Source organism: Rutidosis leptorrhynchoides, chromosome 8, assembly GCF_046630445.1.
Source record: "Rutidosis leptorrhynchoides isolate AG116_Rl617_1_P2 chromosome 8, CSIRO_AGI_Rlap_v1, whole genome shotgun sequence".
NCBI classification, from domain to species: Eukaryota; Viridiplantae; Streptophyta; class Magnoliopsida; order Asterales; family Asteraceae; genus Rutidosis; species Rutidosis leptorrhynchoides.
The window spans coordinates 38,664,627-38,679,236 of record NC_092340.1 but is presented as its reverse complement, the minus strand read 5'-3'; the positions used below and the strand labels follow the sequence as shown (position 1 = coordinate 38,679,236).

The window sequence follows — 14,610 nt, the reverse complement described above, 5'->3', positions numbered from 1 at the left end:
AAAATCGTAAAGGAAAGAAAAACGAAAGAGCAGGAGAAAAAACCCGTAAACCGGGCTTCAACTCCCAATCTCCCTCTCTAATCACCGGCCAACCCCACCGTGACCATTATACTCTATACACTTTCACCGTTCCACTCCAGGTATATAACTTTCGGCCACCGTCGCTCTTCATCTCCCTCTGTTCCCGTTCACCGCCGCCACTGGCCATACCAGTGGACCATCACCTTCTACTTGTACCATCACTGTACATATATGATTTTACAATGATGATGTTATTGTACCTTTAATAATTTTGATCAGAATAAGCTTTTAGTGCAATTGCTGTAACTTGGAGTTAGGGCTTGATTATGTGCTTTTGTTGTTAGGTCATTTTAAAATTGATGGTTGTAGAATTGTGTTTAGCCTTTTCTGTTTGTTGATAGATTGCCAAATTTGGTGCAATATTCATAGGTGCTTGTAAAAATTGTATAGGCATAAACACAACCTGAACTAAGTAAATAAATTATTATCGTGTATGAATGTTTGCTTATTAATATATCAACATTTTTTCTTCTCTACAGGTTTCTGTTTCTTTTTTTTTTACCCGATGCACCGAAGATTATTAGCATCATCATCATCATCCATTGTTGTTCATTTTGATATTGTGAAGAAACTAGTGTTAAGTCCAGTCCACTTATTTGGTAGCACGAGAACGTATACGATCGAGACAACTGAATTGCTAAATGCAGAAGATGATCCTTTTTATGCAGACATACCTAGACCTGCGAAGAGCAAGTCTGAGAGAAAACCCTACCCGACACCTATGAAAGTTCTGGTTCGGAGAGCTAAGGAAGAAAGAGAAGCTAGAAAGAAACAGCCGTGTAAGTTGCTTGAAGAACCGCCAGAAAATGGTCTACTTGTTCCTGAACTGGTTGATTTAGCTCATAATGTTTATCGAGCTAGAGAATCAATGTTACTCGGGTTATCGCACCTTTTGAAGACCATTCCAGTTCTTCGATGCAGGTACGTAATTAGTTTCAGCCTTATAAGAGTTATATAGATAATAACAGATCACTTTGTAATATACAAAGGAATCCAATTCTTTATTGTTTTATATAGGTATTGCTTTGAGGTTCACATTGGTGAGTCAGGGCATGAAATTAGGACGTGCACGGGTGCAGAAAGTGGTCTAAGAAGTGCTACCCACGTGTGGCGAAAAGGAAGAATTCATGATGTGATTTATTTTCCTAAATGCTTTCATCTTTTTGATCGTGTTGGGAAGCCGCGAGTTGTACATGACGAGAAACACTCAGTTAAAAAGCTTCCTGGTGTCGTTGAACTCTGCATACAATCGGGATTGAACCTTGAAAAGTACCCTACAAAAAGAAGAACACGACCCGTATATAGTATAGAAGGCAGAATAGTTGATTTTGAGTCAGACTCAAATGAAAAGATACAACCCGAGATTGATTATAGTTTAGATCTTTCATTGAACGTGGAAACACAACCGAAACTTGACTTTTGGGATTCTAAGGATATAAGTGAAGTTAGTATCTTAACACTTGATTCATGGGTTGAAATGATATCAGGGTTGAAGAAGATAATGGAGAGATACAAAGTGCATACGTGTGGATATTGTCCTGAAATCCAAGTTGGACCAAAAGGGCATAAAGTTAGAAATTGTAGGGCATCAAAACATCAGTCTCGAAATGGTATGCATGCTTGGCAAGAAGCAACAATCTTTGATGTAGTGGGACCCAATTACGTGTGGCATGTTACTGACCCGTTGGGCCCGCCATTGTCTAATGATTTGAAGAGATATTATGGTAAAGCTCCAGCAGTTGTTGAACTGTGTGTGCAAGCTGGTGCACCTGTTCCGATTCAGTATAGGAGTATGATGAGATTAGATGTTGTTCCTCCGTGTCTTGATGAACTGGATCTTGTTACTTAGAGGTAGCACTTTGGGTGGGTTTGACTGGTTGACTAAACGGATTGTGTTGTTGCATGCTATTGTAGAATTTTAATTTTAATACAAGTTGTATGGAAGTTTTAAGTTGTCCCCCCCCCCCCCCCCCCCCCCCCCCCCTTTTTTTTTTTTTTTTCTGTGTGCCTGCTCAAATTATACGGCACTAAAGTATCCAATTGGTAATCAATTTGAAGGTTCATAAAGGGAGATTTAGTCAATTCACTTAAGGGGGCGTTTGGTTCGTGAGATTTCGTCGGATTTGCATTTCAAATTCCATGAAAACCCATGTTTGGTTGGAGGATTTGGTTCGTGGGATTTGCATTTCAAATCCCTTGAAATCCCATAGATGAAGGATTTGAAAATCCTTTGTATGTATGAGGGATTTGAAATCCCATGTTCTATGATTTTACGTTTACGATTTACGTTTCGGGTTTCGGTTTCCCGTTTCGGGTTCGCTTTTCGGGTTCGCGTTTCGGGTTCGTTTTTCGGGTTCCCGCTTCGGGTTCGAGTTTTGGGTTCACGTTTCGGGTTCGCGTTTCGGGTTTGACTTTCGGACTCACGTTTAAGGTTCGCATTTCGGGGTCACGTTTCGGGATAGCGTTTCGGGTTCGCATTTCGGGTACGCGTTTCGGGTTCGCGTTTCGTTGTCCATTCGGGTTCGCATTTCGGTTTCGGGTTCACGTATCACGGTCGCATTCTCGTTTTGGATTCACGTTTCGATTTGGGGTTTTTGTTTTGCAATCGCGTTCCCGTTCTGGTTCGCATTACAAATTTGAGATTTGAAAACCTCGAACCAAACAGAAGATAGAATTTCAAATCCCAGGATTTTAAATCCTGTGGGATTTCAAATCCATGGGATTTCAAATCCTGAGAATTGAAATCCACGAACCAAACGCCCCCTTAATTGCTTCACTTACTGCTGGATTGAGTTGTTACCATGGATAAAAAAATAACCAAACAATGAATTGCAAATACCAGGAATTTTAGATAACAAAAAAAAGGAAGGCAGTCAGCCTTATCTTTTATTTCTCACGAAATATTGATTAAAAAAAACTGAATAATAATAGAAGTCTGGTGTCCTTTATATAACAGGACTAAACAGCTGAAAAAAGGAAACAAATAATTGGATCAAGATCCTTATCTATCTATCTATTCTTATTTATAAAAAGGGAGTTTAAGGTGATAATGTACCATGTGCTTTAACACAATTATATCATGCCATTGATGATGTCATATTTTGAAGTAATTAATTTTATATGTAAATTTTACCATATTATATTATCTATAATTAAATAACAAATATGACATCTTTCCAATATTACACGCCAACTATCCTTGGAAACCACCAAACAGATTTCATTTATCATAACCCATAATCTACTATAAGCATACTTTTGGAAACCACCAAACATAATGTACTTTTACCTCATATCACACGCCAACTTTTAGGAACCCAATATATGTCATCATTGAATAGCAGTTTTCTTTTTCCAATATCAGCATGCATAATGGCGTGATATTATTTTCGTTTCCAAAAAATATGCATTTGATTACATTTGACTAAAAAAATCGTCCCACAAGGAAAACAACTCAAACCCTATTAGGTCATTATCCCTCTATATATAGTGACCCACTCTCCAACTTAAACTTCACTCAACTACATATACACATACATAAATACAGTAATATCACAATCTCAATGGCTAACAAATCTTACAATTTCATTGAAGATCTTGATACTATCAAAGATTCATGGAAGCTTAAGGTTAAGCTTCTAAGTGTGTGGAAAACTTACTATAATGTTGAGATGATAGTAATGGATGAAAAGGTATTTTTCATACTGATTTTCATGTTTAAAAGATGCACATATCTCATAACTTTATTATTGATTTATAATAATTAATCTTATGTATGTTGCTGTTGTAGAGTGATAAGATTCATGCTACTGTGAAGCATGGTTTAATGCACAACTTTGAATCGGTTTTGGAAGAAGGTGTTGTGGTCATGTTAAGCAAGTTTATTGTGGGTGACAATAAGAAGCTGAAATATCCCATGACCCAGCATAAGTACAAATTAACCTTCTTGCGTGGTACAAATATCAGAAGATGTTTAAGCTGGAATGGCCCTGTTAACGGTTCCAACTTTTTTCCTTTTTCTGAGATTTCTCTCCATGGTCAAGATGAACATTTACCCGTTGGTACTGACACATTCTTAGATATAATTTGTATTCGATTACTTTCCATATTTATACATATACATATAATGGTGATGCGTATGGTCGTTAATGTGCTTAGATGTATCTTTTGAACTCATTTTTTATAGATATTATTGGGGTTGTTCAACATTGCACTGATCTGGACGTGTACAATAAAACGAAAGATGGAAGTGAAGGAGGTGAAATAGGGAAAAAAATGACTTTGGATGTACAAGACGAGAAGTAATCTAACACCCATTTTTAGCTAAATAATAAATATCTATAACTATACATCTTATATGTTGTACATTTGCGTTAATATTTTACTCTATTCTGTAGTGGAGTGATAGAGAAACTTCAACTATGGGATGACTATGCACAGAAATTTCATGATTATGTTTCTGCTACCAAAAGAGAAGGGACTATGATTTTACTCCAGTTTGGTAGGATAAGACTCTGGGTGGAGAAAGGTACTTAATAATGTTTACACAATGGGTTATGTTCATAATGCTATAAGAAATGACAAAATCGAATATTTCTAAACTATTTACATGCCTTTGAATACATTTTTAGGAACTCTATCTTTTCAAAATGCGAAGTTTGGAACGAAGATGTGGATAGATGATAATGATGTTCCTGAAATCGTTGAGTTTAGAGCAACGTTTAATTCTAAGATTGCCAATGCTTCATCAAGTCAAGGTGGTAGTGTTCTTTCTAGCCAAGTAACTCATTCTGGTGTATCGGATTTTCTTAACCCGAAACTGAAAAAGACTATCGAGGATATAGTTGGTTCGACTGAGGTATTATATGATCCGATCTACTTTTGTAACTAATCAGACTTGAATATGCTATTTCTAAATCTTTTATATTAATGTTTTGCAGCCTATGATTTGTGTGGTCTTAGCTGAAATAAAGTCTTTTCAAAAGGAGCATGGGTGGAATTATATTGGTTGCAGAAAATGCAAAAAGAAGGTTTTGAAAAAGTCAGAAATGGTGAACAACATTTAACACCCCGTCAAAAATCCCTTTAACGGAATGTTAACTCTGGTCCCAGTGCTTGGCTTGACTTCTATGTAACAGCAATATTCTACAGCGGAAGCAATTAATACCTGAGAATAAAACACGCAAAACGGATCAACAACAATGTTGAGTGAATCTACAAGTTTTAGGTAAACAATACAGTATGTTTAAGAAATACATTTCGAAAACGGTTATTAGTGGAAGACCACCAAAGTTCAATGTTAAAAGTTAGACAACTCCGTGTCCCATTTCAAAAGTTTGTTGACACTACCATGTCAACTTTCAATCATTTGTAGACAATACCATGTCAAGTTTTAAATATTCGTAGACAATACCATGTCAAGTTTTATCTCATTTGTTCGTAAACCACAGTTTTAAATAACGTTGTATAGTATCTGAAAAACAGTTATCAGAAATATAGTTTAGTTTCCTTGACCACGAGATTTTACAAGTACAACTCCAAGTTGCGAAACGTTTGCATAATCTATGAGCACCTGAATACTAGCAATGACCCAAGTATAGAATCCACTATACCTGCCTTTACCTCATAAAAATGTTATACACTTGTACGAATGTATTATGTTCAAAGTAAATGCACCACAGTTTTTATAGCAGGTGAGGTTGTCAACCTAACGGATCCGTCCATCTAAATTGTGCCTACACCAATGGTATTTAAAGTATTCAAGCTAGAGGCTTTGTGTACAAACTCAATATGCAGATATAGTACTCGTGTCAATACAAAAAGCATTTGATAATATAAGTATAACAGCGTGTATTCTCATCCCTAAAAACATGTAAAAAGCGGGACTGTAGACTCACCTTTGAATAAAGCTCGGATTGAAAAGTGGACAATTTACTTGTACGGTTTATAGCCGAGTAATGCAATCTAAGTATATGTATTTAGGTTGGTCAATAAATATGTCTTAAACAAGTGTGGTTTCATAGTATAAGTTGTCTTATTGCTCGAATCGACGCGTTTCAAAGTAGAAGTCAACATACAGTCAACTAATTCATGCAAGTCAAACAAAGTCAACCGAAAGTCAAACTTGGTCAAAGTAGTCAACTAAAGTCAACATCAGTAGGTTCATGTCAAATTTTGGTCAACATATCAAACCTAAGTCAAACAACACGTTTTAGATCATAATTGGTCAATTTCACAATTTCATTTTATCGTTGTGTACAAAGTTCATGTACATGTAGCAAACTTAGCATATTATCTCATAGTACAAAATTCAAGTAAACATGGAAAACTCCAGATCATAAGTATACTCAAAATCGATTCCAAAAAGTCCTACCAGGGTCTCATACGATAATTAAAAGTCAGGAATTAGAAGGGGTACATTTGGGGTTCACCAAGTCAGTTTCTGACCGCGCACTGATTTGGTTTTAGCTATAACCGGAGTTAGGAACATGCAATCGATACAAGACCAGTGGCCATAGTTCACAAACAAGTTAAACTAACACATATAAAAAATTGAGCAATTTTGGTTTAGCCAATATGTACAGTTTATTCATGCAAATTGAACATTCAGTTTTTCAGCTCAAATCAGAATTTACATAAAGTATGGCCCTATTGTGCCCAATGCATAAGGTTTCAGAGATTGACATAAACTAACAATAAGTCACATATCATGTTAAAATTCATATTCCAGAAGCTTACATGCTCATTCAATAAACACAATCCACAGAGTATAAAACAGAGAGCAAATTACAGATTCGATTCTAGTTTCGCTAGTCACATTCGCACGCGATTAGCCGAAGATATAGATACAATTAGCCTATGATATCTACATGAAAGATGAATTACTTTTTGTGTAGATTTCAAATATGCAAATATTTAATCACAGAAGCTAACACATTTTATCATACAAGGTCGTTTTCATGCAAGTGCTGTATAAAACTACTTTTACACTAATTCAAGCATATCTCGGGTTTTACATAAGCAAACGACATGATATCCTACTGTAAACTGAGTGTTTTTAAATTACCTATCCAATGGTATAAATTTCACAATCCAATTCGTGGTCTATCAAACCCATATTTCTGATCAATCACAAAAACACAACGTTAATTTCAATTGGTCATAACTTGATCATCCGGAAATGAAATCAAGCGAATCCAAAGCCTAAAATCAATAGTTTTTCGCAAGGAATCTAATTATAATATAATATCATACAATTGAAAATTAAAATTACTGTACTCATCAAATACAAATTCGGTTTTCGCATAAAACAATCAAGACGATCAATTTATCGCATCTAGTATTCATCAAACATCAAGACTTGAGCAATAGACAACCTAATCCATGAAACCTTAATAACAATCTGATTTTAGAGATTAGAGTTTATGTGTTTATACCTTTGATCACAAAATCGTTTATACAAACGCGTAGAGAACGATGCAAGCAACAATATTGGTCAAAGAAGCAAAAACAAGAGATCAAAACTTGATGGAGAATTGTAGGGATGAAGGTATGGGATTATTTGGTGTGTATGGAGCTGCAATCATGGAGCAAGAATGATAGGAAAAAGAATGGGACATGTTCTCTTGTTACTTAGAAATTAAGAGAATATAGTTAGTGTCCTAAACAACCAAAAGTCAACAAACAAGGGCCTAAACTAATAGTCAACAAGCATTGGCTACTCATGGGACCAAGGATGATGAGGTATGAGGTCATGGCCATGTGGCCTCGGTCTCGGGTCTCGGGCTCGTTTTGTGTAAAAGCTCGTTCGCGCGTGGTTCGTTTCGAGTGCCATTAACCGTACCGAATCTCCGGAACGTTAACTAGTCGTTGAAACAAAATCACCGTGTTTAATTCATTAAGTAAATAATAAATTAAATTTCTTTCATAAGTTCAATAATTATTAAGAATAATTATTCTATCGTTTTTCTGAGTTCCGTTAACTGAAAAGTTTTCTAGGCGATTAACTTTAATCGTATCGTTTCTAGTTTAATTCGTCAACCGAATTAAGTTCACTAATTAATATAACATATTAATTCAAGTAATCCACTAAGGATTAAGTACGCATTTAATTACTTTAAATACGAAAAAGTTTCACGTAGCCACTGTTAACTATTCTGGAAAAAAAATTGGCGTATGAAAATTGTATGATTTAACTAACGATCGTCAAGTATTTAACGGAAGTTTTAACGGAAAAACTCGGGTTGTTACACAACATGCTTTGGAGTTTTAGATGATGACAAAGAATATGTTGAAGCTATTAAACAAGCAAGTCAGTGGCCATCCGATAGTTATTTAAGGTCATTATTTTTGATGTTGTTAGTTTCTGACAATTTATCAAGACCTGATCATGTATGGTCAGAATGTCGTCAGGAACTTGGTGAAGACATACTACATATTCAAAGGAAAAGACTGCAGTATCCAGGTTTGCTTCTGAACATGCTTATATAATTTGTTTATATAGTTGTTTATATTTCAATATACTTATTTTTTAAAGTAGCAATCTATATCCATTGACATGAATACTAAACTTAAACGTTGGACAAGTGTCCATATATACAATCTTAAGTGAAAATCATGTTTTATAGTAAAGTTTGTATCATGCTTTTTCATGAAAGGCAATAAGATTTTATTAATTCATCAAACAGCACGCATGTATATTGGATCCTGATTGTTAACCCACTTAAACATAAATAGTTGAAAAGCCTTCACCATCTACAACAATTCTCACTGTTTCTGTTGCTGGAATAATTGTATAAATATTTTACTGTTGATGGTGGTCATTGTGTGCTGCTGTAAACAATTGGTGTAAAAGTTTCTGGTATATATTCATTGTACAGTCCCCATGCTCCTAAAAAACATGTATTGTTTTACTTTTAGTGCAGTCTCTATTTATCTAATTACTAATGTCATTAGATATTTCATTATAACTAATATTTATATTGTATTTTTATTATCAATTATATATATGCAGAATATACTATGGAGCAAGAGGATATTGACAATCATACGTTGTATGATATTGAACTACTTTTGCGTAATCAAGGTAGTACATTGAAAAAATTTCCAGGAATGCCATATCCATCCAGTGAGTATGTTATAGATACTACGAATAGATTTATTCATGATGAACTTTGGTATGATCGTAAAGCTTTGAAATTAGAACATGACAATCTATTTAGTAGTTTGAATCCGGAGCAAAAAGGTGTGTACGAAGTAATTGTGTCTGCTGTTGAACATGATGATGGAGGTGTTTTCTTTCTTTACGGGTATGGTGGGACTGGCAAGACCTTTTTATGGAAAACATTGTCTACAACAATTAGATCTAAAGGAAAAATTGTTTTAAATGTTGCTTCAAGTGGAATTGCCTCACTTTTGCTAAGTGGTGGCAGAACTGCGCATTCTCGATTTGTGATTCCCATTAATATTACGGAAGATTCATTTTGTTCTATTAATGTCAACAGTCAACTTGCAGATTTGTTGAGGTTAGCTTCTTTAATAATCTGGGATGAAGCGCCGATGATACACAAACACTGTTTTGAAGCTCTTGACAGGACTATGCGAGATATTATGCGACAAAAAACACCCGAGAGTGAGCAAAAAGTGTTTGGAGGTAAAGTTGTGGTTTTTGGAGGAGATTTTAGACAAATTCTACCAGTTGTTCCAAAAGGAAGTAGACAAGACATAGTGAATGTATCATTGAACTCTTTGTAGACGCTGGGAGAGGATCTTAGAATCAACCTAACACGATCTAGAGGCAGAATAACACTAGAACGAGCTTAAACGAATATCTATGGGTTTTCGGGTTCGTACGAGTCAAACCAAGATTAGATCTTGATAAACACGAAGCCTAGACTGACATTCTGTGGTATTTGGACATGAAGATTGAAAAAGACCCGACCTGGAACTGTTTTTGTGCGTGAAAATATACAGGGTGATTAACCAAATTAGTGGAGATTAACTTGGCTTAAATATCTCAGTTCCTATGTCGGTCGACTGTGGTTGACAGTCGGTCGACTGACTATGTCAGTCGGCCGACTGTCGAGTAACATTACAGATTACATTTAAACGTTTACAAATATAAAATAACAAATCGACAATCAACGTTTAACAATATTGCACGTTACAACATGATCGAATAAAACGTTAAAGTTCATGGAACTAGGGATTACAAAATATGCACTAACAAACTCCCCCTAAGACCTAGTTCCTCATAAGTCTTCGATCTGCTTCAATCTCTGTACGGATCTGTAACCATATTGTTCAAATAGCAAACCTTTGCAAAACGAATGTACTGTTGTGCTTGAACTCTATTTTCTGGCCTGTACAGCATCCGATTGTAGTACAATGTGAAGATGTCAGCTTCACAGCAATTTCTCAACCAAACGGGATCTAAAACCCGTATTGAGTCGGTCTCATCTTCCTTCAATTTGTCCAAAACGATGACTGCCTCCTCTGAGCGTTCATCGTAGTACCACCAGCGAAAACGTGGGCTAAAGTTCTGCGGCATTTTCATCAAAGGAACCTTTCTCATATAATTTACCGGCTTGTATTTGACAATCTTTCTTCGTTCGCCCGTTTTCTTGTTTGTTCGATAAGTGATCGTGGAAAATTGAGGGCTGAATCCCTCAAAGTTCTTTGACAAGTACGATTGTCTTATCTTCTTGCAGACAATATTAGGAATTCCGTCATAATCCCTATATAACATCTTGAGCCTAGCCACCTGCATAAATTCAAAGTACGGTAGAGTCGTAAACTCGAATCCATGTTTGATGTAATCCACTCCGTACTCCTTCTTTATTGCGTATATATTAAACTCTTTGATGTAGGCCCATGCAATGATTTTTCCTTTAGCCAAAAGATTCGCCGGCCTATTAATGTAATTCATCCATTCAGGTTCCGGCGCTTGCTTCTCACAATATTTTCTGATCCTCAACAGGATCTTCCACTAAGCTTCTAGAACTTCTATCTTTTCTTTATTTATTTTGACCGGTAAAAACCCTGGAGGCAAATCTTCGGTCTTTTCTTTTTCTTCAGTCTCTGATTCAGGTTCAGATTCTGAACTAGAACTGGAACAGTCAGAATTACTCAACTCAACTGAAGTCTTGACATCATCTACCACAATAGTTTCGCCATCTGATGAAGACGAACTACTGTAATCAGTCCATACATCGCTGATGTTAAAGCTAAGGGGTATAAAATACTATTAAATTTTACAAGGAAATACTATTAAATACGATACAATTTTACACAAGATATTTATTTATTTATAGAATGGATATACTTAAACCTTGCTACAACACTTATAGGCAGTGTACCTAATCGTACAGTAGTGTAGTTTTTAGTAAGTCCGGTTCGTTCCACAAGGAATCTTTTAGACAAAGCTTAACGCTATATTAGTTTTATTTTATAAAAATACAAATATATATATATAAGTAATATTATTATTATAAAGGGGGGTTTTTACCGTGTAATGACCGGTTTGTCGATTTTAAAAACTTTAGTCGCAGTTAAAACCTAATGTAAAATAATAAAAATAAAAATAACTTAATTTAAAGCGTAAAGTAAATAACGATAAGGAAATTGCGATAAATAAAAGTGCGATAAAATAAAATTGCGATAATTAAAAAGTACGATAATTAAAAGTGCAATTAAATACAATAACAATAAATAAAAGTGCGATAATTAGAAGTGCAATTAAATATAAAAATAAAGGAAATTAAATATGAAATAAAAGAATTATGCTTATTTAAACTTCCGTAATCATGATGTTTGACGTGTTGATATTAGTTTTATGCCCATGGGTTAATTGTTCTTTGTCCTGGATTATTTAATATGTCCATACGGATTTGTCCATAATAGTCCATCAGTCATAAATATAAAGAGCGAAAGCCTTCGTCAAATTATTCTTATTCCCGAAGTCAAATATTCCAACTAATCGGGGATTCGAATTGTAACAAGGTTTTAATACTTTGTTTAATGAATACACCAGGTAATCGACTACGTGTAAACCAAGGTTTTACTACTTTGTTAACAATTACACCAATTACCCTTGAATGTAATTCACCCCTGTTTCAACAAGTCTATTAACTATTAATCCAGTTCCGTGTCCGGTAAAATGAATAATTATTGGTATTTATAGATATCCCGCCCACCGTACCCAGTCAAGCGTATGTGGTTATATATAAATACGTCGAATTATAAGTTTGTATATTAAATTAACAAGGTATTGTTTAGTTAATATAAAACTCATTAATAGCCCATAGTCTAATTTCCACAAGTGTCGTTCTTTTATCCAAACCCCAATTATAGTACAAAGCCCAATTACCCAATTTTAGTATTTTTAGCCCAACATCATGATTACTTCGGTATTAAATAAGCATAATAATAACTTAGCTACGAGACATTAATGAAAATAATATAAACATAACTTACAATGATTAAAAATAGCGTAGCGTTACACGGACAGAATTTCGACTTACACCCTTACAACATTCGCTAACATACCCTTATTATTAGGATTTAAAATTAAAATTAAAATTAAAATATAAATTATATATATATATATATATATTTACGTATATATTGAGAGAGAGATAGATTATGGATATTAAAACTCGTCGAATTGCGCTGGCTTTTATAGGGATTTTCAAAATTAGGGGCTCCGCGACTCGCGGCCCTTTCCTTCTTCAAACTCCGCAACTCGCGGAGTTCGATTTTACAGCTCACTCCATTTTGGATCCTTTCTTGCCGACGGATTATTATATAAATATAATATATATATAATTTATATAATTAATTATATATTATATTATATTTATATACATAGTTAACTTGTAATTTTTAGTCCGTTGCGTCGAGCGTTAAGAGTTGACTCTGGTCCCGGTTCCGGATTTTCGAACATCCTTGCGTACAATTTAATATCTTGTACTTTGCGTTTTGAATCTTGTACTTTTGTAATTTCGAGACGTTTCTTATCAATAATTGGAACCTCTTTGATTGTATTTTGTACTTTTGAGCTTTTTGGTCGTTTGCGTCTTCAATTCGTCGAATCTGTCTTTTGTCTTCACCTTTTATTATTTAAACGAATATCACTTGTAAATAGAACAATTGCAACTAAAAGCTTGTCTTTCTTGAGGAATAATGCTATGAAATATATGTTCGTTTTTAGCACTATCAAATATTCCCACACTTGAGCGTTGCTTGTCCTCAAGCAATATAGTCTTGAAATACTAGAATCACTTCTTTATTCTTCACACTTTGTACATCAGTGATTTTCTATACGGCGGTATAAACAATGGTAGTAACGATGTGGTTTACAGTCCCACATGACTATAAAATTTAGATCCATTAAGGAAATTGGATCTTTATGAAAACATTTGATCTTTTGAAAATTAAATCTAGCTTTTACCCTAGATAAGTTTTCCAGAATAACCCTTCACCGGTGTTGCAAAATATTTTTGTGGGTTTTGTGGGTTTCAGATTTGAAAATTTTAGCTCAAAACTTATGGTTTTGTGTCACCCACTTGCTAACCTTGTATTAGGAAAGCAACACGTCCAGTTTACTTGCTCCGTATATTACCTTTCGATAAACTACTGTCCGGTTGTAAAGGAAAGCGTTGAACAAGCAACTGTTAAGGCAATGTTCCCTGACATGCTTTTAATTAAGGTCTATAACGTGTCGGACGCAATTACTATCCTTTGTAGGAGAAATAGTAAAGCTCACCCTTATAATTTTTCGGTCTGGCACAAGGTCCTGTCTTTGACCATGCTATGCAACCACCGTTCTTACGGTTGACACCCGATTTGGTTCAGGTGACCTAATGAATTCCAGGTGAATTCCTAGGATTTTACGTTCAATGGTAATGAACGCATTGAAAATGGGTTTTCAGAAAACAAATCGGTTTGTATTTTTGATCAAAATATTTTCTCGTTCAAGCTCGAGTTTAGATATCATTGAATTCCATGAGTTTGTAATTCTCAATCTTTAAGGTCAATCTCAAGGATTGAGTAATATCAGTCTTAAAAGCTGATTTTTAATCTTTAAGGAGATTATCCTTTCTGGGGATCTGATTCATTAGTCTTATCAAGCTAATTTGTACGGTGCCCCCCCATTGTACGAGATAAATCATTCTCATGGTTAGGATAAATCTGACCACTTGGCGACCCTGTTTGATGCTGAGGTCCGTGGATTTCCTGCTGATTTTAGAGATGACTTTTCTAGATTTTTTGTCAACCTACAGCTGGTCTGGACGACAACTTCATGACCTAAATCAAAAAGCGCGTTTCTTTTTCGGAAGACTTTACTTCCTTTAAATGATGGAATTGATTCATCATGCAGATCCATCTTTCTTACAGTAAATCGGGTAAAACTTTTTATTTTAGTCCAAAGCAAAAGTATTTTCAGTTATTTGTTACAGAAATATGTGACATATGTTTAAAATTTCTTGGTAAATTTTCCCACACTTGGCTTTTATTTTCTTTTATTTG

The 14,610-nt window shown here is 34.9% G+C and overlaps 3 protein-coding genes across 3 annotated transcripts; all 3 read left to right on the top strand.

Moving 5' to 3' along the window:
* Window positions 1–579: 579 nt before the first annotated feature.
* LOC139862827 (APO protein 3, mitochondrial) lies at window positions 580–1,962 on the top strand. The gene is made up of 2 exons (XM_071851461.1): window positions 580–1,002; window positions 1,099–1,962. The coding sequence occupies exons 1-2, from the start codon at window positions 587–589 to the stop codon at window positions 1,928–1,930; spliced, it is 1,248 nt and encodes a 415-aa protein (XP_071707562.1). The 5' UTR covers window positions 580–586; the 3' UTR covers window positions 1,931–1,962.
* A 1,682-nt stretch (window positions 1,963–3,644) lies between these two features.
* On the top strand, window positions 3,645–5,147 carry LOC139863323 (uncharacterized). The gene is made up of 6 exons (XM_071851957.1): window positions 3,645–3,773; window positions 3,872–4,142; window positions 4,268–4,382; window positions 4,479–4,609; window positions 4,713–4,939; window positions 5,022–5,147. Exons 1-6 carry the CDS (start codon window positions 3,645–3,647, stop codon window positions 5,145–5,147), a joined length of 999 nt encoding a protein of 332 aa, XP_071708058.1.
* A 3,955-nt stretch (window positions 5,148–9,102) lies between these two features.
* Window positions 9,103–9,834, top strand: LOC139863322 (uncharacterized). Its single transcript, XM_071851956.1, has one exon. It carries the CDS (start codon window positions 9,103–9,105, stop codon window positions 9,832–9,834), a length of 732 nt encoding a protein of 243 aa, XP_071708057.1.
* Window positions 9,835–14,610: the final 4,776 nt, after the last annotated feature.

What these genes read in the sequence shown, in the direction of transcription:
- LOC139863322 (XM_071851956.1), top strand. Translation starts at nt 9,103, where the DNA reads ATGGAGCAAGAGGATATTGACAATCATACGTTGTATGATATTGAACTA.
- LOC139862827 (XM_071851461.1), top strand. Translation starts at nt 587, where the DNA reads ATGCACCGAAGATTATTAGCATCATCATCATCATCCATTGTTGTTCAT. An exon ending in ATTCCAGTTCTTCGATGCAG is followed by an intron (nt 1,003 to 1,098) that starts GTACGTAATTAG and finishes TGTTTTATATAG; the next exon opens with GTATTGCTTTGAGGTTCACA.
- LOC139863323 (XM_071851957.1), top strand. Translation starts at nt 3,645, where the DNA reads ATGGCTAACAAATCTTACAATTTCATTGAAGATCTTGATACTATCAAA. An exon ending in AGATGAACATTTACCCGTTG is followed by an intron (nt 4,143 to 4,267) that starts GTACTGACACAT and finishes CATTTTTTATAG; the next exon opens with ATATTATTGGGGTTGTTCAA. An exon ending in ATATAGTTGGTTCGACTGAG is followed by an intron (nt 4,940 to 5,021) that starts GTATTATATGAT and finishes AATGTTTTGCAG; the next exon opens with CCTATGATTTGTGTGGTCTT.